General features: G+C 49.1%; 2 protein-coding genes across 2 annotated transcripts; one reads left to right on the top strand and one right to left on the bottom strand.

The window, feature by feature from the left end:
* Positions 1 to 4,318: 4,318 nt before the first annotated feature.
* Positions 4,319 to 12,531, top strand: LOC148042611 (protein/nucleic acid deglycase DJ-1). The gene is made up of 7 exons (XM_087702205.1): positions 4,319 to 4,404; positions 5,514 to 5,613; positions 6,511 to 6,612; positions 7,566 to 7,625; positions 8,471 to 8,540; positions 9,931 to 10,017; positions 12,216 to 12,531. The coding sequence occupies exons 2-7, from the start codon at positions 5,524 to 5,526 to the stop codon at positions 12,374 to 12,376; spliced, it is 570 nt and encodes a 189-aa protein (XP_087558331.1). The 5' UTR covers positions 4,319 to 4,404; positions 5,514 to 5,523; the 3' UTR covers positions 12,377 to 12,531.
* Positions 12,532 to 20,337: 7,806 nt separating this feature from the next.
* Positions 20,338 to 23,648, bottom strand: LOC106554705 (ERBB receptor feedback inhibitor 1). Its single transcript, XM_087702458.1, is given in 8 exon segments — positions 20,338 to 21,178; positions 21,180 to 21,265; positions 21,268 to 21,545; positions 21,548 to 22,136; positions 22,138 to 22,235; positions 22,876 to 22,949; positions 23,081 to 23,250; positions 23,637 to 23,648. Coding segments are annotated over 8 exon segments (1,389 nt in total). The 3' UTR covers positions 20,338 to 21,096.
* Between the last annotated feature and the right edge of the window lie 3,525 nt (positions 23,649 to 27,173).

The raw sequence follows: 27,173 nt of genomic DNA, 5'->3' as shown, positions 1-27,173 counted from the left end.
CCCCTCTGCTAAGTGCGTCACCCCCACCACCCCCGGGCTGCCGAAGGGCGAAAAAAGCCCCTTCCCCAATTGGGGTGGGGGGCGCGCGCATGGATCAGGCGCAGGAGGTGATCCAGAGACTGCTCCACATGTCTTTGGCGGGGGGAGGTCTCCAGGTTGTGTCCCTCCCCCCCTACAAAAAAAAGGCAAAAATCTTTTTTTTTCCTTCTGAAGAGGTTTCGTTTCTGATCCCAGGAGCTTCTTCAGTTCTGACCGAGTGGCAGGATTGATACTCTTCACAGAGGGAGCTAGTCCTCTGTGTTCTTCCCACTCAAGGATGCAAAAGAACCAGGTTTTGTCTGCAAGGAGAATAAATCCTGCCTTTCCCCACCATTTGGTCAGAACTGAATAAGCTTCTGGGATGAGAAGCAAAAAGTCTTCAAAGAAAAAGAAAAATTGAAAGGAAGGAAGGAAGGAAAGAAAGAAAGAAAGAAGAGAGAGAGAGAAGGAGAAAGAGAGGAAGAGAAGGAGAGAGAAGGAGGAAGAGAGGGGGGAAAAGGAACTAGAGGAGAAAGAGAGAGAGAAGGAGAAAAGAGAGAGGAGAGAAAGAAGGAGAGAGAAGGAGAAAGAGAGGAGAGATAGAAGGAGAAAGAGGGAGAGAGTGAGAGGGGAAGGGAGAGGAGAGAGGGAGAAGGGGAGAAAAAGAAACACAGCAAAGAAGAAAGAGAAAGAAAGAAGAAAGAGAGGAGAGAGAAAGAGAAAGAGAGAAGTGATAGAAAGAGAGAGAAGGAGAAAGAGAGGAAGAGAAGGAAGGAAGGAAAGAAAGAAAGAAAGAAAGAAGAGAGAGAGAAGGAGAAAGAGAGGAAGAGAAGGAGAGAGAAGGAGGAAGAGAGGGGGAAAAGGAACTAGAGGAGAAAGAGAGAGAGAAGGGGAAAAGGGAGAGGAGAGAAAGAAGGAGAGAGAGAAGGAGAAAGAGAGGAGAGATAGAAGGAGAAAGAGGGAGAGAGGGAGAGGGGAAGGGAGAGGAGAGAGAGAGAAGGGGAGAAAAAGAAAGACGGCAAAGAAGAAAGAGAAAGAAAGAAGAAAGAGAGGAGAGAGAAAGAGAAAGAGAGGTGATAGAAAGAGAGAGAAGGAGAAAGAGAGGAAGAGAAGGAAGGAAAGAAAGAAAGAAAGAAAGAAAGAAAGAAAGAAAGAAAGAAAGAAAGAGAAAGAAAGAAAGAAAGAAAGAAAGTCTTGAAAAAGCACCGTTATAGAGACGCTGTTGTGAGTTCGCTCCCAGGTAGAGGCAGATATTTCCCTCTTTCAGCAAAACGAGAATATCTCTGCTGAATAAAAAAAACTCCGCTCTGGTGACAGGAAGGGCAGGTGGCCAGTAAACACTCAGTTCCATTCAGTCGCCCGAGATTCCACCCCGCAATGGATTATGGGGTCGTTAAAAGCGGGTGATGATTGTAACTTCAAACGGTCACTAAATGAACTTGTCGTAAGTCCAGGACCAGCTGTAATAAATGACCAGACCCCAGGAGTGGGGGAGGAAGGGCGGCGCAGGGCATTGCCACCCTGTGCCACACCGGTCTGTGGACTTTTGAAAATGTGACCCCTGCTATTTTAGGTCCCCCTCGCACATATGTGCTACTCGTTCCCGACTGTAGGGGGCGTTGCTCCTCTCCGTTTCAAAGCCGAAGAGCCAGCGCTGTCCGAAGACGTCTCCGTGGTCATGTGGCCGGCATGACTCAACGCCCGAAGGCGCACGGAACGCTGTTCCCTTCCCACCAAAATTGGTGGTTCCTATTTTTCTACTCGCATTTTTCACCTGCTTTCGAACTGCTAGGTTGGCAGAAGCTGGGACAAGTCACGGGAGCTCCCTCCGTTACGCAGCGCTGGGGATTCGAACCGCCAGACTGATGACCTTTCTGATTGACAAGCTCAGCGTCTTAGCCCCTGAGCCACCACGTCCCTCCTGCTATTTTAAGAGGGTGTTAGATTCCGATCCCAAATTAGGGTCGCTGAAAGGTTACGGAGGGGGGATTAGAAAGGTCATCATAATGTCTGTATTTAACCCCCCTGCCTGTTGCGTGGTGGGAGAAAGGTGGCTTACGGGGAGTCCTCGAGTTACGGTGACTCACTTAGCGACCGTCCGAAGTTTCAAAAAGTTAGGGCCCTTGTTTCAAACTTACGGCCGTTCCGCCACCATCCCCAGGGCCACGTGATCCAAATTAGGACAGCCGACTCGTCTTTGTGACGGCCGCAAGTGATTGAACACCGAAATGGCAGCTGCGATTGTGGAATGGATAGCTCTATACAGGCGGTCCTCGACTTACGACGGCTCATTGAGTGGCCAGTTACGAGGTCACTGGGGGGGGGGAAAGGGGACTTAAGGGACGTTTTTCACCCTTATGACCGTCGGCTGTATATTGCCACGGTGACGGAATTGAAATTCAGATGCTTGTTAAGTGACTCGCATTTACGACGGTCGCAATGTGCCCCGGGGTGTGTGTGTCACATGATCCCCTTTTGTGACCTTCTGCGTCAACGGGGAAGCCAGGTTTGCTTAGCAACCTTATCAATTGCAGGGATCCGCTTAACAACGGTGGCCAGAAAGGCGGTAAAATGGGGCAGGACTCCCGGAACGAATGCCTCACTTAACGACAGAAATGTCGGCCTCCGTGTTGGTCGTACGTCGAGGACTACCTGTGTTTGTTCTGCTTTGCAAAGTGTTTTATTGTCTGCAGGACACGAAAAATAAAATAAAATTAAAAAACTTATAAAGCCCGCATTATATACCACAGTGTTTTCCCAACCTGCCAATCACCGGACTTCAATTCCCAAGACTCCTCCGCCTGCCCAGCCATGATAAGAATTCTGGGAGTTGAAGTCCTGCAGACTGGAAGCAGCCATCTTTGTGAAACCCGGCAACCTGCCAACCAGCGGACTTCAATTCCCAAGATTCCTCTGCCTGCCCAGCTATGATGAGAATTCTGGGAGTTGAAGTCCTGCAGACCTGGAAGTAGCCATCTTTGCAAAACCCGGAAGTGGATTCTGAAGGGCCTTTTTTCTCAGTGCCTTCTGGGAAATGTAGTTTTCCCGGGAACTTTGGAGTTAACAGAGGCCACCTATCGTATTTTGTTCGGTTTTTCATATTTTATTTAGTTTTTAAATTTATTTGCTGCTTGGCTTACAACAATAAGGAGGACGAAACTGGTGTGAACAGAGGGCAATAGAACAATAAAATAAACGCAAGGGGAACACATCAATCAGATAATCAAAATAAGATGCATATTTATATTTGTATATTTATAGGTATACCAAAAAAGTATGCAAATTTAAAAAAATATATCCACCATGTTCGTATGCCAGAATAAAAAAAAAACTAGAAAAGATTGTATTGGTTTATTCTCACTACAGGAAGTTCTTGACTTACGACCGCAATTGAGCCCCTGATTTCCGTTGTTAAGCGAGACATCGGTTAAGTGAGTTTGTTCGACTTTCACCGTGGTTAAGCGAATCCCCGCAGCTGTTAAATTAGTAAGGCGGTCGTTAAGCGAAGCTGGCTTCGCTGGTCAGAAGGTTGGATCGTTTAACACCTCCTACCCACCCCGGGGCGACCGTCATAAGTGTGAATCCGTTGCCAAGCCTCTGAATTTTGATCAGGTGATCCCCGACCTGCTTCTGCGACGGGCGTTAAGCGTGGAAAGAAGGGGCCCTACGCCCTCCTCCTTTTCCCCCCCCCAGGGCCGCTGAAACTTCGGACGGTCATTAAACAGACTGCTGTTAAGTCGAGGACTGCCTGAAATAAATTTTAAGCCACACGAGGAAACCCATGAGTGGAAATTCACATTTCTCCTTCCTCTTAACTGGCACCTTGGGTGGAGAGGCACACCTGCATGGTGCTGAGCAAGCCCCCCACACCTTTGGGACCCCCACCCCCACCACTCCTAGGGGAGGGGTGCATCCACGCGCCCCCCACGTTGCATTTCTTATTTTGCATGTTTTATTTTGCATTTTGCATGTTTTATTTTGCATGATTTATTTTGCATTTTACATTTTTTATTTTGCATGATTTATTTTGCATTTTACATTTTTTATTTTGCATGATTTATTTTGCATTTTACATTGTTTATTTTGTATTTTGCATTTTGCATGATTTATTTTGCATTTTACATTTTTTATTTTGCATGATTTATTTTGCATTTTGCATTTTTTATTTTATATTTTGCAAGGTTTTTGTGCGCGGGAGGAACACAGCTAGGCAGGCTGGGGGGGGAGGGAGGGCGCGTGGGGGGGGGATGTTCCGCGCCCCTTCCTCTCCAGCCCCTCCCCTCCTCCCAGGCGCCGCCCCCTCCCCAAAGGAGCCGCCCCCCGTGACGCAGCACCAGCCCTTCGGAGCGCGGCGCCGAACCAGCGGAGCTCTAACCGAGATTGAGCGTAAGGAAGTGGGGGGGGGGTCCCCTTCTCCCAATGGGTCCCTCCGTCCGTCCCTGGCCCCTCGCCCCTATTTAGGGGAGGGGTCTCTCCCTCCCCGCCCGCGCTCCCAATTTCGGGGCAGGGGTCTCCCCAAGGGGTCCCTCCCTGGTCCGTCGCCCCTTTTCAGGGCAGGGGTCTCTCTAACCACCACCCCCCTCCGTCCCTTCCTGGTGGGTCATCCCGTTTCTGGGCTGGGGTCTTCCCAATGGGTCCCCTCCCCTCCTTCCTCCCCTCTTCGCTTCCTCTCCCATTTTCAGGGCAGGGGTCTTCCCTATGGGTCCCCCCCTCCTTCCTCCCCTATCCATCACCCCTTTTCCGGGCAGGGGTCTCCCCAGCCGGTCCCTCCCTCCATCAGTCCCCAGTCCGTCACCCTTTTTGGGCTGGGGTCTCCTCAAGAGTCCCTCCCTGGTGCGTTGCCGCTTTTCAGGGCAGGGGTCTCCCCAAAGGGTCCCCCCCTTCCCTGTCCATCCCCCCCTTTTCTGGGCCAGGGTCCCCCATTCTCCATCTCCACTTTTCTGGACCGGGGTCTCCCCAATGGGTCCCTCTCTCCCTCCTTCCTTCCTGGTTCATCTCCCATTTTCGGGGCAGGGGTCTCTTCCATCGCCCCTTTTCAGGGCAGGGGTCCCTCTAACCACCACCCCCCTCATCCCTTCCTGGTGGGTCATCCCGTTTCTGGGCTGGGGTCTTCCCAATGGATCCCCCCCTCCTTCCTCCCCTCTTCGCTCCTCTCCCATTTTCAGGGCAGGGGTCTTCCCCAAAGGTCCCCCCTCCTTCCTCCCCTATCCATCACCCCTTTTCCTGGCAGGGGTCTCCCCAATGGGTCCCTCTCTCCCTCCTTCCTTCCTTTCCTGGTTCGTCTCCCATTTTCGGGGCAGGGGTCTCTTCCAATCGCCCCTTTTTTAGGGCAGGGGTCTCCCCAATAGGTCCCTCCCCCTTTCCTTCTCTGCCTGGTCTGCCGCCCCTTTTCCCGAGCTTTCTCAGGTGGGGGGGGGAGCAAAGGGTCTGGGGTCTGCGATATACCCCCCTCCCCTGTTTCTCAAGGCACTTTGCACCCCACCCACCCCAAACAGGATCATCGCGATGGGCTCCAAGCGAGCACTGGTGATTTTGGCCAAAGGGGCGGAAGAAATGGAAACGGTCATCCCGACGGATCTCATGCGCCGGGCAGGAGTAAGTCCCCGTGCGACCTCCCCCCCATACCCCCGTCCCACTTCTCCAGGTCTCCCCCCCTCCCAAAAGCTGAAATTGGAATGTCTCTGGGCTCACCTGTCTTACCTGCCCACAGGTGTGTGTGGGGAGGGGGGGGAGTTACGCCGGCACTCTTCCCCCCCCCTTTTAATTTATTTATTTTTTAAAATCACAGGGTAGTCCTCTGCTTACGACCGCAATAGCAATAGCAATAGCAGTAGACTTATATACCGCTTCATAGGCCTATCAGGCCTCTCTAAGCGGTTTACAGAGAGTCAGCATATTGCCCCCAACAATCTGGGTCCTCATTTTACCCACCTCGGAAGGATGGAAGGCTGAGTCAACCCTGAGCCGGTGAGATTTGAACCGCTGACCTGCTGATCTAGCAGTAGCCTGCAGTGCTGCATTTAACCACTGCGCCACCTTGGCTCTTATCGAGGCCCGGCATTTTATGTTTCTAAGCGAGAAATGTATTTAAGCGGATTTTGCCTCGTTTTTACGACTTTTCTTGCCACGGTCGTTAAGCGAATCGCGGCGGGTCGATAAGTCACCTCTACGGTTGTTAAGCGAATCCGGCTTTTCCCCCATTGACTTTGCTGCTTAGACGGTCGCAAAAAGGGGGACTGTGTGACACACACACACAAACACGCGGGATACTGCGACCGTTGTAAATACGAGTCGGTTGCCAAAGTGTGTGAATTTCAATCGCGGGAATGAGGCAACGGTCATAAGTCTGAAAAAAGTCCCCCCCCCCCCCCCGTGCTGTTTTAACTTTCAACGGTCACTGTAGGCCGTCCTTGACTTACGACAGTACATTTTAGTGGCTCCACCTGTCTTAAAGCGGGAAAGGCACTCACCCAACGACGGTTTCCTTTCCAGATTTCTGTGACGGTAGCGGGATTGTCCGGGAAGGAGCCTGTCCAGTGCAGCCGCGATGTTGTGATTTGTCCCGATACGAGTTTGGAAGAAGCCAAGAAGAAGGTTTGAGCCCCCCTCGTTTTTTTTTTAAAGCATACTTTTGGGGTGGGGGTCTCTGGACATCCCCACTTTCCATTTAAAATGGTGGTTCTCAACCACGGCCCCTTCTAAGCTGGGTGGACTTCAACTCCCAAATTCCCCTGTCAGCCACCTTAAGATCTGGTGGATTCTGGGACTTGAAGTCCTCACAGCTTAAAAGTGACTGTGGGGAATTCTGGGAGTTGAAGTCCACAAGTCTTAAAGTGTCTGACTGGGGAATTCTGGGAGTTGAAGTCCACCTAGCTTAAAAATGATTGGCTGATGAATTCTGGGAGTTGAAGTCCACCCAGCTTATAAAAGTGGCTGGTGAATTCTGGGAGTTGAAGTCCTTGCAGCTTAAAAATAATTGGCAGGGGAATTCTGGGAGTTGAAGTCCTCCCAGCTTAAAAGTGGTTGGCTGTTAAAAGTGGCTGGTGAATTCTGGGAGTTGAAGTCCAGAAGTGTTAAAAGTGTCTGACTGAGGAATTTTGGGAGTTGAAGTCCACCCAGCTTATAAAAGTGGCTGGTGAATTCTGGGAGTTGAAGTCCTTGCAGCTTAAAAATAATTGGCAGGGGAATTCTGGGAGTTGAAGTCCACCCAGCTTATAAAAGTGGCTGATGAATTCTGGGAGTTGAAGTCCTCACATCTTAAAAATGGTTGGCTGTTGAATTCTGGGAGTTTAAAAGTGACGGTGGGGAATTCTGGGAGTTGAAGTCCAAGTGACTGACTGGGGACTTATGGGAGTTGAAGTCCACCCAGCTTATAAAAGTGGCTGATGAATTCTGGGAGTTGAAGTCCTCACAGCTTAAAAATAATTGGCAGGGGAATTCTGGGAGTTGAAGTCCTCACAGCTTAAAAATGATTGGCTGATGAATTCTGGGAGTTGAAGTCCACATGGCTTAAAGGGGAATTCGGTGACCCTCATTCTTTCTTTTAGGGGCCTTATGATGTGGTGGTCCTGCCAGGGGGCAACCTGGGAGCTCAGAACCTGTCGGAGGTAAAATGACAAGAGTCCCATTTTCTGTCACACATCCCATCTTCTCTTTTGGGTGCTTTATAGATTTTAGAACATAGAGTAGAATGCAGAATAGCAGAGCTGGAAGGGACCCTGGAGGTCTTCTAGTCCAACCCCCTGCCTAGGCAGGAAACCCTATAACGTTCCAGACAAATGGCTATCCAACATCTTCTTAAATACTTCCAGTGTTGGGGCAAATCACAACTTCTGGAGGCAAATTCTGTTCCACTGATTAATTGTTCTCACTGTTGGGAAATTTCTCCCCAGTTCTAAGTTGCTTCTCTCCTTGATTAATTTCCACCCATTGCTTCTTGTCCTGCCCTCAGGTGCCTTGGAGAATAGTTTGACTGCCTCTTCTTTGAGGCAACCTCTGAGATATTGGAAGACTTCTATCCTGTCTCCCCTGGTCCTTCTTTCTGTTGAACTAGACATTCCCAGTTTCTGCCACCGTTCTTCCTATGTTTTAGCCTCCAGTCCCCTCATCCTCTTTCTTGCTCTTCTCTGCACTCTTTCCAGAGTCTCCACATCTTTTCTACATCGTGGCCAACAAAACTGGATGCAGTCCTGTACCCCTCTTTCCATTTTTTTGTACTTATCCTTCTTTCCCCTCTCATTAATTGCTACTCTAAAAAACAACAACAGAGTTTTACTGAAATGCTTTGGAAGAAATCCTTCCTTTACAACTGGAAAAAGAAAAGACTTAAGATTTGAAGTGGGACCAGGGAGAGTAACTTTGGTTTTCTATGAAATCTTTCTTCTTTTTCTTTTAGGGCTTCTGCTAATTATTATTTTTTAAACAATCCCCTCTCTTTGATCTCTTCTTGCAGTCCCCCCTGGTGAAAGAGGTGCTGAAGGATCAGGAGAGCAGGAAGGGCCTCATTGCAGCCATATGCGCAGGTAAGGTGCTACCTCCACCTTTGGGGAAGCTCCTATATGGGCAGCCCAGCCCCACCAGATCTGAGAAAGCCCCATTGGGGGACCACCACTTAGTATCAGGGGGGGCTGCAATGACCGGGCCTGCCTCTGCAGGTTTGCAATCAATTTGTAAGCATGCAGAAGCTGCCAATAAAATTCAAAGCATGTAGAAGCTGCAATTGGAAATTATAAGCTGCAAATAAAAGTATAACAATCCAGAAACTGCAAATAAAATTCTAAGCATGCAAAAGCTGCAAATAAAAACTATAAGCATGCAGAAGCTGCAATTAAAATTATAAGCACACAGAAGCTGCCAATAAATTCTAAGCATGCAAAAGCTGCAAATAAAAATTATAACCATGCAGAAGCTGCGAATTAAAACTATAAGCGTGCAAAAGCTGCAAATAAAATTCTAAGCATTCAGACGCTGCAAATAAAATTATAAGCACACAGAAGGTGCCAATAAATTATAACCATGCAAAAACTGCAAATAAAAATTCTAAGCGTGGAGAAGCAGCAAATAAACTTCTAAGCATTCAGAAGCTGCAAATAAAATTATAAGCATGCAGAAGCTGCCAATAAATTATAAGCATGCAAAAACTGCAAATAAAAATTATAAGCACGCAGAAGCTGCAAATTAAAACTAAGTGTGCAAAAGCTGCAAATAAAAATTCTAAGCATTCAGAAGCTGCAAATAAAATTATAAGCATACAGAAGCTGCCAATAAATTATAAGCATGCAAAAACTGCAAATAAAAACTATAAGCATGCAGAAGCTGCAAATTAAAACTATAGGGGGGAAAGCTGCAAATAAAAATTCTAAGCGTGCAGAAGCAGCAAATAAAATTCTAAGCATGCAGAAGCTGCCAATAAATTATAAGCATGCAAAAACTGCAAATAAAAATTATAAGGATGCAGAAGCTGCAAATTAAAACTATAAGCGTGCAAAAGCTGCAAATAAAATCTCTAAGCGTGCAGAAGTAGCAAATAAAATTCTAAGCATTCAGAAGCTGCAAATAAAATTATAAGCACACAGAAGCTGCCAATAAATTATAAGCCTGCAAAAACTGCAAATAAAAACTATAAGCATGCAGAAGCTGCAAATTAAAACTACAGGGGGGGGGAAAGCTGCAAATAAAAATTCTAAGCGTTCAGAAGCTGCAAATAAAAATAAGAGTCCAGGAGCTTCAAATAAAAATTATTAAGCACGCAGAAGCTGCAAATAAAAAGTCTTAAGAACCCAGAAGCTGCAAATAATGCATAATAATGTAATGTTTATGCAAATGTGTAACCCACAGCTCGTCCCTTTTTGTACTGGAGCCAGCAATGCTGGGTGAATCATAAGCTTGTTTTTCCCTCTTGTCGGCTTCCAGGTCCCACAGCTCTCCTCGCCCATGGAATCGGCTTTGGGAGCAAAGTGACCACTCACCCCTTGGCCAAAGACAAGATGATGAGCGGAGGTCAGTATCCCTCAAAAACGTGTCGCGGGGAGGGACTGGTGGAGTGTTGTGGGTTTAACCGATGAACGGGGTTGGAAGGGACCTTGTAGGTCATCTAGTCCAACCCACTGCCCGAGTAGGAGACCCAGTCCAGTCTCTCCTTGAAAGCTTCCAATGATGAAGCTCCTACAACTTCCAAAGGCAACTTCTATTCTGTTGATTGCTGTCAGTGTCAGGAAATTCCTCCTTATTTCCAGGTTGAATCTCTCCTTGGTCAGTTTCCATCCCTTCTCTGGCCTTCAGGTGTTTTGGAGAATAGCTTGACCCCCCCTCCACTCTGGGGCAGCCCCTCAACTATTAGAAGATGCTCTTGTGTCTCCCCTGGTCCTTCTCTTCCCTAGACTAGCCATGCCCAGTTCCTGCAACCGTTCTTCTATGTTTTAGCCTCCAGGCCTTTGATCATCTTAGATAGATTCAGATTAACTGAGTTGCAAGGGGCCATGTAGGTCATCTAGTCCAATCCCCCCTCCTCGCCCAAGCAGGAGACCCTACACCCTTTCTGACAGATGGCAGTCCAGTCTCATCTTGAAAGCAGCCTCCATGGATGAAGCTCCCACAACTTCTGAAGGCCACTTCTGTTCCATTAAATATAGAATACCAGAGTTGAAAGGGACCTTATAGGTCATCTAGTCCAGCCCCCCTGCCCAAGCAGATGACCCTACATCCTTTCTGACAGATGGCAGTCCAGTCTCATCTTGAAAGCCTCCAGTGATGAAGCTCCCATAACTTCTGAAAGCAACTTCTGTTTTATCGGTTGATTGTTCCCACTGTCAGAAAATTCCTCCTTATTTCCAGGTTGAATCTCTCCTTGGTCAGTTTCCATCCCTTCTCTGGCCTTCAGGTGCTTTGGAGAGTAGCTTGACCCCCTTCCTCTCTGGGGCAGCCCCTCAAATATTGGAAGATGCTCTTGTGTCTCCCCTGGTCCTTCTCTTCCCTAGACAAGCCAGGCCCAGTTCCTGCAACCGTCCATCGTATGTTTTAGCCTCCAGCCCCCAAACTTATGCACCAAAATATAATCTAGATCAGGGATATTCCAATTTCCCGGCCACAGTCCATTACTGGTCCTTGGAACTGTTGGGAACCGGGCCGCAGAAGTGACGGGACAAGCACCGATGTTCTACAGGTAGTCCTCGACTTTACGACCACAATCGACCCTGAAATTTATGTGGCTAAGTGAGAAGCTTGTTAAGTTGAGTTTCGTCCCGTTTGACGGCTTTTCTTCCCGCGAATTCAGAGGTTGCAAATAAAAATTCTTAAGAATTCGGGAGATGCAAATGAAAATTCTAAGAATTCGGAAGCTGCAAATAAAAATTCCAAGCATTCAGAAAATGCAAATAAAAATTCTAAGAATTCGGAAGGTGCAAATAAAAATTCCAAGCATTCAGAAAATGCAAATAAAAATTCTAAGAATTCGGAAGGTGCAAATAAAAATTCCAAGCATTCAGAAAATGCAAATAAAAATTCTAAGAATTCGGAAGATGCAAATAAAATTCTAAGAATTCGGGAGATGCAAATGAAAATGGCAAGCTTCCAGAAAAGGCAAATAAAATTCTAAGAATTTGGAGGACGCAAATAAAATTGCCAATAAACGTTACAATCTTCCTTTGCCATCGTTGTTAAGGGAATCCCTGCAGTTGTTAAATTAGCCACATGGTCGTTAAGCAAATCCGTTTTCCCTGTGGACTTCGCGCTCCTCGGAAGGTCACGAAAACGGAAGATTCCCTGGGGACACCGCAGCCGTCATAAATACAAATCCGTCGCTAGGTTATAGTGTCCTGGAGGTCGCATGATCGACATTTGAATGCTTGGCAGGTGACCTGCGTTTATGACGGTGGTGGTGTCCCCTTTTGCAACCATCTGACGGGCAAAGTCTCCATGGGGAAACTGGATTCACTTCACGATCTAACAGCCGTCGTGATTGTGAGTCAAGCACCCAAGGGTAAATCACCCAACCACGGGGATGCAGGAATGAAGGTCATAAGTGCGAGGAACGGTCCCCAGAGTCGTCGTAACTCTGAACAGTCCCTAAATTGAGAACCGTGGATCTGGAGCAGAGTCGAACATCAGAGAGCTGCGTAAAGTTGTGGCCGGGGTGAAATGGGTGCCCACTTTTACCACCTGGAGTAACTACTAAGGCCTTTCTCTTCCCCTCCCGTAAGATCACTACAAATACTCGGAGAATCGGGTGGAAAAAGATGGGCACATCATGACGAGCCGCGGACCGGGCACCAGTTTCGAATTTGGCCTGGCGATCGTGGAAACGCTGCTGGGGAAGGAAGTGGCCGCGCAGACGAAGGCGCCTCTCGTCCTTAAGGACTAGGAGCATGACACACCCAGAAAGCCTCTCCGGTTTCATTTTTTACGACCAGGAGTGTTGGGTTTTTTTTCCCCTCAATGGGCAAACCGTCAAAGGAACGGAGGACGGCTGTCCTTGTGGCAACTTCATCCATGCAATAAAAGACGGTATGCGTGAAACAGTGTTGTGTCCTGGCTGGGAAATCATTAAAATGAAACAAAAAAATAAGTTTTTAAACCTTACACCCCATTGGTTCAAAATTATTAAAAAATGACAATGAGAAATTTATATCCCTTATCAGCTGTATGCTCCCTCCCATATTCGGGCATACCAGGTGCTTTGACATAACACATAATCATTTCCTTGGCTCAGCTGACAAGGCAGGAGAGCTTGTGGCTTAGAGGTTAATATAACTGTCTAAAATGTAAAAACAGCCCGGGTTCGAATCCCAGTAAGGGTATGGCTAGCTGATGAGAGCTAAATAGCTTGAAATTGATCTATACCAGTGATTCCCAACCTTAGCAAGTTGAAGATGTCTGGACTTTAACTCCCAGAATTCCCCAGCCATTGATTCTGGGAGTGGAAGTCCAGACATGCTGGCTGGGGAATTCTGGGAGTTGAAAGTCCAGACATCTTCAACTTGCCAAGATTGGGAAACACTGATCTATACTAGTCTCCCTTTATATGTTTATCAGCACAAATGTAACACAATATATATAGAGAGAGCATATTCATGTATGTATGTATGTATGTATGTATGTTGCATTTGTGCTGATAAATAAAGGGAGACTAGTATAGATCTATTTCAAGCTATTTAGCACAAACGCAACACAAATGTAACAAGGGCAACAGTAAAAATAATGGCTTTCTGTCTGGATGGTCTCTTGGGATGAGCCGATAGACAGAGAAAGGAAGCAGTGTGCTTCCTCCCATATTTGGGGCATACCAGGGGTTGTGACACAAAATACATATCTCTAAATGGATGGATGGATGGATGGATGGATGGATGGATGGTAGGTAGGTAGGTAGGTAGGTAGGTAGGTAGGTAGGTAGGTAGATAGATAGATAGATAGATAGATAGATAGATAGATAGATAGATAGATAGATAGATAGATAGATAGATACTGTAGATGGATGGATGGATGATAGATAGATAGATGATAGATATAGATAGATAGATGATAGATTGATAGATAGATAGATGATAGATAGATAGATAGATATGGATGGATGGATGAAGGTAGGTAGGTAGATAGATAGATAGATAGATAGATAGATAGATAGATAGATAGATAGATAGATAGGAATCAGAATTATAAAAATCAGAATTATATATACCGTTTCCCCCTGAAAATAAGACAGGTCTTCTGTTCTTTTGTCCCCCGAAATAAGTGCTTGGCCTTATTTTCGGGGAGGGCTTATTATTTTTGGGGTGCAGGAGGTGGCAAGCATGGGCATCTCATGGTGGCTACTGTGTCGCAATATTTTCAGAGAGGGCTTATTTTAGCGCATGCACTCAAAATCCCCACTGGGCTTATTATCCAAAGAGGGGGGGGGTGTCTTCTTATTTTTGGGAAAACGGGGTATTAAAATTAATTCAATCCTTGCGCTAGGAAAATCCAAGTTGGGTATCGGGAATAAGAACAGCAAGCGAGCATTCAGCGTTATAAAAACAAATAAAGCATGTTAAGTATTATTTTGAATATTTTAGCATTTTGAGTGTCGTCAAAGAAATTCCTCCTTTAGAATCGAGTGTATTATTTCGCATCAGAGGGTTATTAAGTGGATTTAGGATTCAGGATGTAGGTCCAGGATTTAGCCCAAAACATACAAGATTAGTTTAGGTCTCAGCGTGGAGCATTATCAAACAAATGGCCAGTAGTCCTCGACTTACAACCACAGGAGGACCCAAACGTTTTATGTCACTCAACGAAACATTTAAAGGAGCTTTGCCCGCCCTTGCCAAAAGTTGTTAAGCGAATCTTTGCAGATGTTAAATGAGTCACACCGTCGTGGAGCCAATCCAGCTCCCCCCTTGACTTCGCTGGTTGCAAAAGGGACGCCCAGCCCGGGACCGTCATAAATACGAGTCAGTGGCCAAGCATCTCAAGTTCAATGCTGCCACGGACATTAAGTGTGAAAAGCCACCGTCGAGGTGAGTTGCCATGACGGGTCTGAATTTTGATCCCACGAGGCTGCGAACCGTCGTAAGCGTGAGTAACTTTTTTTCAGTGCGGTTGCAACTTTGAAATGGTCACTAAGTGAACTGTTGTAAGTTCGAGGACTATGGGTATTCCTCGTGCGTGGGGAAAGGCCCTCTGGTTGCGGAGGCATCTTCAAAATCACCCAAAGATGATTGTTTTCTTGTGGATTAAGACCTCTTTGCAATTGGGGGGGGGGGACGACAGACGGACGGACTCCACTGAGCAAGATTTGTTAACCCCCCCTTTTTTTTTCCCCAGTTGTAATGCCCAAAATGTCCACTGGAGGGCAGAGTTGGATGGGATTGCAATTGGATGAGAAGGTATAGGCCACATTTGGGACCCAGAGGCTTAAGCTGGTTGTTAAGCGAGTCGCGTCTCCGATTACGACCATTTTTTGCCAGAGTGAACAAATCCCCAAATAATTCTCACGCAATTCCAGTTTCCTCCGTCAACTTTGTCCGAAACTGGCCGGGAAGGGGGTCATGTAACACCCCCCCCCAATACCACCACCGCTGTCAATTTAACTCGCAGTCCTCGATTTACGGCGGTTCACTCAGCCGCCGTTCAAAATGACGGCACACGAGGGTGGGCCGGGAAGCACCGGTTTTTCCCCGCACTTAATGACCATTCCAGCTGCTGAATCAATTAAATTATTAATGTATCTTAAGTAGAAAACTAGCTTTAGATAAAAGTTTTATTCCAAAAGCGTTTTATTCAAATAAACCCGATAAAAGGGGGGAAAATCCCATTTAAATTAAAAAAAACAAATCCGATGTCAATTTTAAAAAATCTGGATGCTCAGCAACGGGATCATGTTTACGACGGTCGCGAGGCCCCGTGGCCAGACGGTCGCAAAAGGGGATGGGCGTGACCCCAGCCCCATTCCAACCGTCGTAAATATGAGCCCCCCCCCCCCGTTGTCTGAATTTTGATGGGGATTTCAAAGTTCCCTGGACTGCAGGAAACGGTCACAAGTGTAAAAAAAAAACCGGCCATAACTTTCAGTGCCCTTGTAAACTTCAAACGGTCGCAGAAGGAAACCGTTGTAAGTCGAGGATTCCCTATATAAAATTGTAAAATGTTTGCAATAGAAAAAGATTTGCGCCTTGAATTAACTCCCTGGCACAGTTTAAGGTGTCCATTTCAAAGTTTAACTCTCAAACACAGAGAAGATACAGATGAGCAGGGCTGGAAGGGACCTTGGAGGTCATCTAGTCCAACCCACCGCCCAAGCAGGAGACCCTACTACATCATTTTTGACAGAGGGCAGTCCAGACACTTAAAACTTAGCCCTAGGAAACCAGACCTGTGTTCGACTCCAGCGTTTGTGTATTTCGAACCAACGACATACACAACCCACACAGAAATCAGAATAAGTAGGCCCGCGTAGTAATTCCTTAGCAGCCCATTTCATAATGCAAAGTCTTGCAGAATGGCTGTAAACAGGTTCTCGCGATAGGTAAATCAGGAGGTTTGCAGAACAAAATCCATCTACCTTTCCAAAGAGGGTGGGTTTGATTTAAATCAAGGTTTGAATCACCAGTTTAAAAAAACCCGCTTCATTTAAATCAACTCAATTGAAATCATAAATGTTTAAAGAACCACCGTCATCTGGACCGTAAAATTGTGTGACTGTATCATCATCCATGCAGGGCAGGTGTTAGCTCGGAAAGCTTAAACCCATTCGACGAGTTTAGCAAAAAATGTGAAATATTGCAGAATATGTACAGCCTTCTGCTACATAACTAAGGCCCCATTTCATGCGGAATAAACTAAATGAGGAATGTATCTTCGGTGGAAAAAATGATCTTTATAGATAAAAAGAGTTTTATTCCAAAAGCATTTCATTCAAATTAATTTGGTTAAGATAAAAAAAAAATCCGATTTAAATTTTCCATCCGCTGGCCTGTGTCGACTGGCGACTACCCGGAGGAGAGCCTTCTCTGTGGCTGCTCCGACCCTCTGGAACGAGCTCCCCGTGGAGATTCGAACCCTCACCACCCTCCAGGCCTTCCGCAAAGCCCTTAAAACCTGGCTGTTCCGACAGGCCTGGGGCTAAAGAGCTGTTGCCCCTGTCTCGAATGGTATGACTGTTTTGTGCTTTTAAATTATGTATTGTTTTGTGTCGTCTTTTATTTTTTGTCTGTACCCCCCCTTCCCTGATTTGATTTGTGAGCCGCCCTGAGTCCCCTTCGGGGGAAAAGGGCGGCATATAAATATAATCAAATCAAATCAAATCAATCAAGTGGCCAAGGTTGAGAAACACTGTTTTAAGCGCTTCGAGCTGAGCCAACAACCAGTTGTGCAGCCGTCAGCGTGGCAAACTGCCCAGTGTTGACAGTAGGCACATCATACGACAGGATCGACCAATGTGGAGTGCGTAGAAACACACACCCTAAAATGCACAACCGAGCGGCAATTCGGTGTGGCAACTCCGTTTGGCTTGCGAGTTTTTAAAAAGAGCAGAGAACAGCTCGAAGGAGGAGGAGAGGGAGGGAATTGCAAATTCCAGAGTTTGGAGGAGGAGGTTAGGAAGGAAAAACCCCATCAATAGATATATTTTATTTATTTATTATCAAAATTTATATGCCGCCCAATCCTGAAGGACTCCGGGCGGCTAAATTTAAAGGCTTTAAATGATTGTGATTGGTGACAGAAGCGTATATTAAGAGATTGAAGAATGGAAGGAAGGGAGGGAGGGAGGGAGGGAGGGGAGGGAAGAAAGGAAGAGGGAGGGGGAGGGAGGAAGAAAGGAAGGGGGAGGGGGAGGGAGGGAGGAAGGAAGAAAGGAAGAAGGAGGGAGGGAGGAAGGAAGGAAGGGAGGAGGAGGGAGGAAGAAAGGAAGGAGGAAGTGGAGGGAGGGAGGAAGGAAGGAAGGAAGAAGGAAGGGAGGGAGGGAGGAAGGAGGGAGGAAGGAGGAAGGAAAGAAGAAAGGAAGGAAGAAGAGGAAGGAGGAAGAGAGGGAGGAAGGAAGAAAGGGAGGAGGAGGGAGGGAGGGAGGAAGAAAGGAAGGAGGAAGGAAGAAGGAAGGGGGAGGAAGAAAGGAAGGAGGAAGGAGGAGGAGGGAGGAAGGAAGAAAGGAAGGAGGAAGGGGGGAAGGAAGGAGGAAGGGAGGGAGGAAGAAAGGAAGGAGGGAGGAAGGAAGAAAGGAAGGGGGAGGGAGGGAGGAAGGAAGAAAGGAAGAAGGGAAGGGAGGGAGGAAGGAAGGAGGAAGGGAGGAAGAAAGGAAGGAGGAAGTGGAGGGAGGAAGGAAGGAAGGAAGAAGGAAGGGAGGGAGGAAGGAAGGAGGGAGGAAGGAGGAAGGGAAAGAAGAAAGGAAGGAAGAAAGGAAGGAGGAAGAGAGGGAGGAAGGAAGAAAGGGAGGAGGGAGGGAGGGAGGAAGAAGGAAGGGGGAAGGAAGAAAGGAAGGAGGAAGGAAGAAAGGAAGGAGGAAGGAAGAAGGAAGGGGGGAAGGAAGGAGGAAGGGAGGGAGGAAGAAAGGAAGGAGGGAGGAAGGAAGAAAGGAAGGAAGGACGGGGGGAGGAAGGAATGAGAGAGGGAGGAAGGAAGGAACTTTAATATAAAGAGATGTGAAGAGCTAAAGAAGGGAAACATGAATCACCAAACAGGGAAGATGGGGAAACAGAAAAGGAATGTTACTACCACGTTTCACAACATAGTAGTAATAGGAGGAGGGAAAGGGGAAAAATAGAACCTAAGAGGGGAAATATAGCAATATATTAAGATATATGAAAGAGTAAAAAGAAGATTTAGAACTGAAGGGTGGTAGTAAAAAAATATGGGTAAGTAATATGAAACCATGAAAATGAGATGGAATAACTATGAGTAATACTAGTAGGTCTGTTTGTATTGAAATGTATGTTACTCGGGTATTAACCATTCTGTTATGGCCCACCAGTGGCCAGCGGAGCCGGCAGTAGATTCGGAGAGTGAGGAGGTTGGGGAGGAAGATGGGCCAGTCCTGGAGTCTGGGGGAGGCTCCGATGAGGGCTCTGCGTCGGAGGCAGAGAGGGGGCCAGGGCCGTCCGACAGTTATCAGCTGCCTTCGGAGTCAGACATCAGTGAGGCAGAAGAACAGCTGGAGCCGGTTCCCAGTGTGCGCATGCGCAGAGTGGCCAGACGAAGGGAAGGGCTAAAGAACAGGGGTCGACTTGGGAGGAAGGCCTCAGGAGGAAGGTGAATGGCCCCTCCCGGAGGGAATAAAAGAGGAGCGACCGGGGAGTGGAGTTTGCAGGAGACCTTCAGTTCGCTTCCTTGGTCCGTGACTCTCCGAGACTCGCCTGGATCACCAATAAATATAGGAGCTGCACCTTACCATAAATAAGTATGTTCATAACTTTATTCAATCCAAGACGTGACAATATATATATATATATATATCTCCAAAATACAACTGAACACAATCCCTTCGATACTGTACACCCCCATACCCAAGTATTTCAGTGCATTGTTTTTTTGTGATAAACCTTCATTTCGTTTGGATGAGAACGGACGGTTTTTCCCTAAAATGTCAGGGGGAAAAAAGAAGAAAGGAAATATTCCCATTTTAGCGGATTCGGGAAGTGTAAACAACGGGGGTTTGTGTTAATCCACACCCCCCCACCAAAAAACCGCCCCACAGACGGACGGTGGTCGGTTTATTTATCCAGTATGCATGTTGAGTTGTGGGGAGGTGAAGGAAAAAACGACAAAAACTCACCCTTGGGAATCAATCGATCAATCAGAATAGAGCTGGAAGGGGCCTTGGAGGTCTTCTAGTCCAACCCTCTGCTCAAGCAGGAGGCCCTAGACCATTTCAATCAATCAATCAATCAATCAATCAATCAGAATAGAGCTGGAAGGGGCCTTGGAGGTCTTCTAGTCCAACCCCCGGTTCAAGCAGGAGACCCTAGACCATTTCAATCAATCGATCGATCAATCAATCAATCAATCAGAATAGAGCTGGAAGGGATCTTGGAGGTCTTCTAGTCCAACCCCCGGTTCAAGCAGGAGACTCTAGACCATTTCAATCAATCGATCGATCAGAAGAGAGCTGGAAGGGGCCTCAGAGGTCTTCTAGTCCAACCCTCTGCTCAAGCAGGAGACCCTGGACCATTTCAATCAATCAATCAATCCATCAATCAATCAGAATAGAGATGGAAGGGACCTTAGAGGTCTTCTAGTCCAACCCTCTGCTCAAGCAGGAGACCCTGGACCATTTCAATCAATCAATCAATCAATCAATCAGAATAGAGCAGGAAGGAACCTTGGAGGTCTTCTAGTCCAACCCCCTGCTCAGGCAGGACACAATAAAACCACGCAGGCCCCATTCCCAAGATTTGTGACCCACTACCAAGGCCAGCTCTATATCTACACAATTGGTCCCTTTTTCAAACAAACATGGCGGCTGAGTCGGAATGCATATTTTCAGTGGTTGTGTGATTATACAAAACCCCAATGCAGAGCTGTTGATCTAGACCAGGGGTCCCCAATTGCCCCCCCACCACCACCAGGTAGTGGCCTACTTCCGGGCCGTGGGCCGTATAGAACTAGGCCGTTACTAGCGGCAAGCAACTCTACAGGCGCGTAACTTTACTTCCATGAATGGTGGGGGCCCGGGCCCGAAGGTCCATTTGTGCGAGCTGAAATGGACACACAAAACCATTTCCTCTCTGCCCCCCCCCCCCCCGCCCCGGGGCGGCCGGACCACCAAGCTAGAAAGTTTGGGGGCCGCTGACCGAGAGAAATCAAATAAATCTTTCTCGGACCTCAAAATGTAGACGGCCTGCGCAGCCCACGGGACAAGAGCAAAGAAGGGATGAGGCCAAGGGACAGGGAAGGGGGTGGCCAGCTCGTGTTGTGCGCGCCATCCCCGCTCCAAGGGAACAGCAGAGAGAACATCTCGGGACAGAAATAATTTAAAAGTCTACCTAACCCCCCCAAAGTGGAAATAACATCTATTAACACCCGCCAAAAAAAAATACTGAACTTGATTATGTCTTCTGTGCTTTCAGCTAAAGCCAACGGTCTCCTTAGCAAGACTACAATTCGGTCGTGCTAACTTAGGTGAGTTTCTACTTATAGGTATATATTATTCTAGAACGGAGGTCCCCGACCTCCCACCCCAAACGAGGCGGAGGCCCGTTGAAAACGGGGCCGTGGAAGCAGACAGTGCGCGCGCAACGCCATTTGTGCGAGTGGCAGACGCGTGCGTGGTCGCCGGTCAAACAAAGGGAGCTCCGTGCCAACCTCACCGCTAGCCACCGGTTCGTAAAACCGTAAACGTCCGGAGACCGCAGCTCTAGAATGTTCAATTAACTGGCCAACTTCAGTTGTGTAGGACGTGTTCTCCTTCCAAGTCTCCCCCACTCCACCCCCCGCCTGTGTGTCGGCAGTTGAGCTGTGGCCACCATGGCCGTCCGTCCAGGAGGCTCCAGCACTGGCCACTCCGCTTACCCGTGCTTACGCCGAGGGGCGGCTAAGTCTCTACACAGGGTCCTTGGAAGGAGGAGTTGCTGTCGTTCCCGGATTCAAAATCGTTTCAACGCTGGCTGAAATTCCCTAGGGAGAAACCATGCACGCCAAATGTTTGCGTTTGACGAGTCCTCCCAAGTCAGCCTTGACCAGCGTGGCGGCTTCTGTGAGCTGCCTGCTGCCGTCCCTCCTCCGGCCTCAAGCCGCCCTCCTCCGCTTCCTGGAAGAACATCTCGTATTTGTCCAAGTAAGGGGGGGCCTCTCCGGCAAGAGGTAGTAGTGAGTGGAGCTGACTTTTTTGCCGTTTTCGATGATGGGGAGAATGCAGGGTACTTTGTGCGCCGAGCCGTCGCTGTGCTGCCTCTGGAGAGCTTTGCTGCTGACGTACTTCGGGTCCGGGGCAAAACTCTGCGTCGGGGGCATGACCCCGTGGAGATACGCCGGCAACGTTTTGGGACTCGGCGTCCGAGAATGGCTCCAGGGCAGAGGTTCCCGTGGAGGGACCTTGGGCGGCTTGTCCTCGTCGCTGTACGCGCGGAGGTCACTTCAGCCGACCACCTCCGGTAATCAGGTTTGAGGGGCCGGGGGGGAAGAGGTACCCTGGGGGGAACCTCGGGTTTGTCGTCGTCGGAGCTGGGCGAGGAGGGACAGAGGTGGCTGGGGACCCTGACCGACCGTTTGTTGAAGGACCCCGCAGGGCCGGAATGAGAACGGCGCAGCCGGCGGTGAAGTTGTTGCGGCGGTGGAGGGGGTGGGCAGGTGTTCTCGGGACAGCTGGGCTGTTGCGGCTTCACCTCTGCCGGAGCGTCGAAGTAGGCGTAGTTAATCTGGCCGCAGCCCTGAAACTTCGCCTCCCCTGAGCCCGAGAGCTTAAAACTGGGACTCGCGCACTTCTCCAGCAAGAAGTCGGTATCCGAACTGGTCAGGAATTCCACTTCTCGGTCCACTTCGTCGTGCAGGAAGTTCTCGGGGATGGGGAGAGGCGGCAGCGGGCGGGCGCTTCGCTCCAACGAAGAGAGGGGAAGGGAGAGGAGCGGGCCGCTCTTCCCCGGGATTTGAGAAGGCGTCTCGTCGGAGTTCCGGTTCATGGTCAGAGAAAGTCCACCGAAGCCGGAAACGAATCGGTCTCTCTTCAGAGGCGGAAGGAGCAGGGGAGCGAAGGAGAGAAGGGCTGGCTCTCAAGAGGAAACTCGGTCCGCTGTCTGAATCGGGACAGGAGACCTGGCCTAGGAGGAAAGATATCTTGGGATAAATATTAAATAGGTAAAAATTCCCCCGCGCACATCTGTGCTAGTCGTTCCCGATTCTAGCGGGCGTTGCTCACCTCCGTTTCAAAGCCGAAGAGCCAGCGCTGTCCGAAGACGCCTCCGTGGTCATGTGGCCGGCATGACTCAACGCCGAAGGCGCACGGAACGTCGTTCCCTTCCCACCAAAATTGGTGGTCCCTATTTTTCTACTTGCATTTTTTAACGTGCTTTCGAACTACTCGGTTGGCAGAAGCTGGGCCAAGTCACGGGAGCTCACTCCGTTATGCGGCGTTGGGGATTCGAACCGCCAAACTGCCGGCCTTTTGGTTCGATAAGCTCAGCGTCTTAGCCACCGCGCCCACACCTTTTGTGTAGAGTTCCCCAATATTTTGGGGTTTTGCAGACCAGGTAGTTAGGGAGGGGGAAGGAGGATGTTCCCCACAAATTGTGGGCTTGTGTCAAACCATCCCTCTCCCCTCTCCACCCCACAGGTCCGCGCAGCCAGAAATCTTGGGAGACCCCCTGCGCTAGAGGGCAAGCGAAGAACACAGTGGAGGCCCCCCCAAAAGCCTTCCGGTGGGATAAAGTAAGAAACGGGACCAATTTTCGGGGTACCTACCAACGGAGGTCAGAGGATTGGGTCCTGGGTTCAGGTTGCAAGCCATCGCCACCGAGTCCACGTGGAAGAAAGGGCTGGGGAGAAAGGGAGGGTGGGGAAAAACACATCCGTAAATGAAACGGGGAAGCACGGAGGGCCTCGCACGACAGCGTGTCTAAGACCCCGCGCCCGCGCGCGCTGCGCCGTTCCCCACTCCCGCACTCACTTTGCAAGCTGCCTGTTGTGGCGACGGCAACAGGCCTCCAGGCTTCCATTACGGAGATAGCCAGGTGGGCCGCAATGCCTGTAGTGGACATGGCCTGCGCCGGGCGAGGCTGTGCCCCGTCGTTGGACGTTCAGAAGGAGTCCATGGTCTTCAGCAGCCACCTTCGCGCCCTGGGAAAGGAGGAAGAGGGGAGCGTGAGGATGACCCCCAGGGTCAAAGGAGAAAGGGGGATGGCTCCTATTTCCAGAGACCAGCTGCTTTGGAAGGAGCCAGGAACAGTGCAGAGGGGATTGGGGCTGGAAGGGACCTCGGAGGTCTTCTAGTCCAGCCCCCTGCCCAAGCAGGAGACCCCTAGACCATTTCAATCCATCAATCAATCAGAATAGAGATGATGAAAAGATGATGCAACAGGGGGAAAGGAGACCACCCAGTGTTTCAATGGTATTCTTAGTAGAATGGCTGTATTTCTCCCCATTTCGATCTTTCTTTTCCTTTTTCCTTTTTCTTTCTTTCTCTTTCTCTCCATAATAATATCTAATTTCATTAGTATAATGACCGTAATTCTCATGTTTCGAGCTGTCTTTCTTTCCCTCTTTCCCTATCTTATTCCTTCCTTTCTTTTTTCTTTCCTTCTTTCTTTCCTGTTCTTTCTGCCTTTACTTCTTTGTCTTTCTGTCTTTCTTTCCTTTTCTCTCCTTTCCTTCTCTCCCCTTCCTTCCTTCTTTCTTTCTCCCTTTCCTTCTCTCTCTCTCTTATTCCTTCTTTATTTCTTTCTCTTTCCTTCTCTCCTTTCTTTCGCTTTCTTATTCCTTCCTTCTTTCTTTCTTTCCTTTTCTCTCCCTTCTCTCTTATTCCTTTGTTTTTCTCTTTCCTTCTCTCTCCCCTTCCTTCTCTCTTTCTCTCTCTCCTATTTATTTCTCTTTCCTTCTTCTTCCCCCCTCTCTTATTCCTTATTTCTTTCTCTTTCCTTCTCTCTCTCTTGCCTTCTCTTTCTCTTTCTCTTATTCCTTCTTTCTTTCTCTTTCCTTCTCTCTCCTTTCCTTCTCTTTCTCTCTTATTCCTTCTTTATTTCTTTCTCTTTCCTTCTCTCTCCTTTCCTTCTCTTTCTCTCTTATTCCTTCTTTATTTCTTTCTCTTTCCTTCTCTCCTTTTTCTCTCTCTTATCCCTTATTTCTTCCTTTCCTTTCTCTCTTTCCTTTTTTCTTTCTCTCTCTCTTATTCCTTCTTTCTCTTCCATTCTCTCCCTCTTTCTCTCTCATTCCTTCTTTCTTTCTCTTTCCTTCTCTCTCTCATTCCTTCTTTCTTTCCCATTCTTTCCTTATTTCTTTCTCTCTTTCTCTTTCCTTCTCTCTCTCCCTTTCCTATTCCTTCATTTTCTCTCTCTCTCTTTCCTTCTTTCTTTCTCTCTTCCTTCCCTTCCCTGCCTCTAAAAACAGGAGGCCCGCCGTGCCCCACCCCGTCTCCTCCCTCCCGGCCTCAGTTTCTCCGAAGGGAACCTAGATTCCCCTCCTGGCGTGTGGGAGAAAGCTGGGCTGGGAGAGGAAATGGGGTTTGCAGGCTCCCTTCCTGCCCCTAATGACAACCTGGGAGGTGTGTTATTACTAGGGAGAGGAAGGCATGGCGTAATGAAGGGGCGGAGGACCATAATATCCTGCCCAGGGAGTGGATGGAGGCCCAGCTGAATCACTCAGCCCGGGGGGACTGAAGGGGCACCTGGATCACCACCACCACCCCCCGAGCATCAATGGGCCCACTGGGTGGGTGGGGAGGGGGGCAGCTCCCAGAAGGCAGGAGGAGAAGCCGTGGAGCGGAGCGAAACCAGGAGAGAGAGGCAAAGCTAGAACTCGAGGAGCAATTTTCCTGGCAGGGAAGAAGAACCAGTGGAACGACTTGCCACTAGAAAGCTGCGGCTGCTCCCAACGCCGGAGGCTTTTGAAGAAGGGATCGGACAACCGTTTGTCTGGAAGGGTAATAGGGTGTCCCCGCTCGAGGCAGGGGGCTGGACTAGATGACCTCCGAGGTCCCTTCCAAGCCCCATCCCTGATTGAAAAGGTCTGCGGTCTCCCGCTCGAGGCAAGGGGCTGGACTAGATGACCTCCGAGGTCTCTTCCAAGCCTCATCCTGATGAAAAGGTCTGTGGTCTCCCGCTCGAGGCAGGGGGCTGGACTAGATGACCTCCGAGGTCCCTTCCAAGCTCTATCCTGATTGAAAAGGTCTAGGGTCTCCCGCTCGAGGCAAGGGGCTGGACTAGATGACCTCCGAGGTCCCTTCCAAGCCCCATCCTGATTGAAAAGGTCTAGGGTCTCCTGCTTGAGGCAGGGGGCTGGACTAGATGACCTCCAAGGTCCCTTCCAGCTGCATTCTGATTGAAAAGGTCTAGGGTTTCTTGCTTGGACAGGGGGCTGGACTAGATGACCTCCGAGGTCCATTCCAAGCTCTATTCCGGCTGAGCAAATACTCCGCTGTCTTACTAAGCCCGCTTAAGGTCCCCGCGCCCTCCGAACGAGACCCACCCACCCCACCCCCCGAAATTCCTTTCACCTCAACTTGCTGCTGGCACGCAAGCACAACCACGAGTTGGCCGTTTTGTGTCCCCCCAAACCACCCACCCACCCATAAAATCCCGTCCTAATTTGCCAACCCATTTCTCTCCCCCCCCACCCCACCCTGGGCCGTCCTACTACAAGCATCTGGTGTGGGGAAGGAGACAGAAGTCATGATGGTGACCCCCATCCAAGCCAGCATTCCCTCTGTGCCAAAGCCCCCCCCCCATCCTTTCCTCTGGGGTTGCGCCAAGGACTCCGGAAACAACACCGAGGAGGGGTCTGCACAGATAGAGATAGAGAGGGGTGGGGGGAGAGACACACACAGTTTGGCTGTCCTTGCAAGCCAAAAAAAGAAGAAGAAAAAAACACCCTTCTTCCTGCCTTTAGTAACCCAGTTTTCTGCCTACTCAGCCGCCAACTATCAGGAGTAAATCTCCCGAGGCAGGAAGGGCCACATCGCTTCCAAAGACAGTCACCCGCCCTGCCCCAGCTGCTCATCCCGGTTTAACAACTGCCTGACATCACTTCCTCCGCCTTGTAAAAAAACGCCCGCCAGAGGAGGAGGAGGAGGAGGAGGGGAGGAGGAAGCAGGCACCCATCGGAAGCCACTCCCGAGTTAATACAGGTTTCCTCCACAGCCCGGAGGGGGGAAACTCAGCGCAAGCAAGAGGGCAGGAGGGCAAGGCGGCCAGCCAGCAGCACCCTCCCTCCCTTCCTTGGGCGACGGCCTACAACAACTTTAATGTAATAACTACTACTACTACTACTATTATTATTATCCTTCACCGTTTGGGGATGCCAGGAAACCCGGGTTCGAATCCGCCGAGCCCTTTTCTGTTTACAAAGCCAGCAGTTTTATTATTTTTAATTTTCATGTTAAATCTTTTAATTTTCACCAGTTGCTGCCTTTTCGAATGGAGGTTTGCCCGAATTGTGCCAGCCGAGGCAGCTCTGGGCACTTGGGAAAGGGCAGGGCGGAGAAGGCACGGTTGGAGGGAGGATATGAGCCAGATCGGGTGGCCGGAAGGTCTGCAGGGCCTTCTTCCTCACGCTCCCTTCCTCTACCTCCCTCGAACGCTGATGATGTTACGTAGTTGGGTCGCGAAACGTCCGCGAGGAAAGCACCAAGCTCAGAGAGCACCAAGGACCCCACCGTCCTCCTCTTTCTCCTCCTTTTCCTTTTCCCCCCTTCCCCTCTGCCTCCTCCTCCTCCTCTCCGCAAACCCCTCTCCCTTCTAGCACTGACAGCGTTACCTAGCTGGGTCGTGAGACGTCAGCAAGGAAACCACCCAGCTCAGAGAGTAGCAAGGACCCCACAGTCCTCCTCCTCCTCTTCTCCTTCACTTCCTCCTTCCTTTCCTCCTCTTCCTCCCCTCCCTTCTAGCACTGGTTATGTTACCTAGCTGGGTCGCGAGACGTCTGCATGGAAACCACCAAGCTCAGAGAGCAGCAGATCTCCTTTTCCTCCTCCTTCTCCTCCTCTTCCCCAATTCCCCTCTGTCTCCTCCTCCTCCTCCTCCTCCTCCTTGCAAACCCCATTCCCTTCT

This window comes from Thamnophis sirtalis, unplaced genomic scaffold (assembly GCF_051295495.1).
Source record: "Thamnophis sirtalis isolate CommonGarterSnake01/CBP01778 unplaced genomic scaffold, rThaSir2_p1.2 scaffold_15, whole genome shotgun sequence".
Classification (NCBI taxonomy): Eukaryota; Metazoa; Chordata; class Lepidosauria; order Squamata; family Natricidae; genus Thamnophis; species Thamnophis sirtalis.
This window is presented reverse-complemented; position numbering and strand designations above follow the sequence as displayed.

Bases quoted from the DNA above. Each gene is read 5' to 3' on its own strand.
- LOC148042611 (XM_087702205.1), top strand. From the start codon at position 5,524: ATGGGCTCCAAGCGAGCACTGGTGATTTTGGCCAAAGGGGCGGAAGAA. The intron at 5,614-6,510 runs GTAAGTCCCCGT...TTTCCTTTCCAG, and splicing joins ATCTCATGCGCCGGGCAGGA to ATTTCTGTGACGGTAGCGGG. The intron at 7,626-8,470 runs GTAAAATGACAA...CTCTTCTTGCAG, and splicing joins GAGCTCAGAACCTGTCGGAG to TCCCCCCTGGTGAAAGAGGT.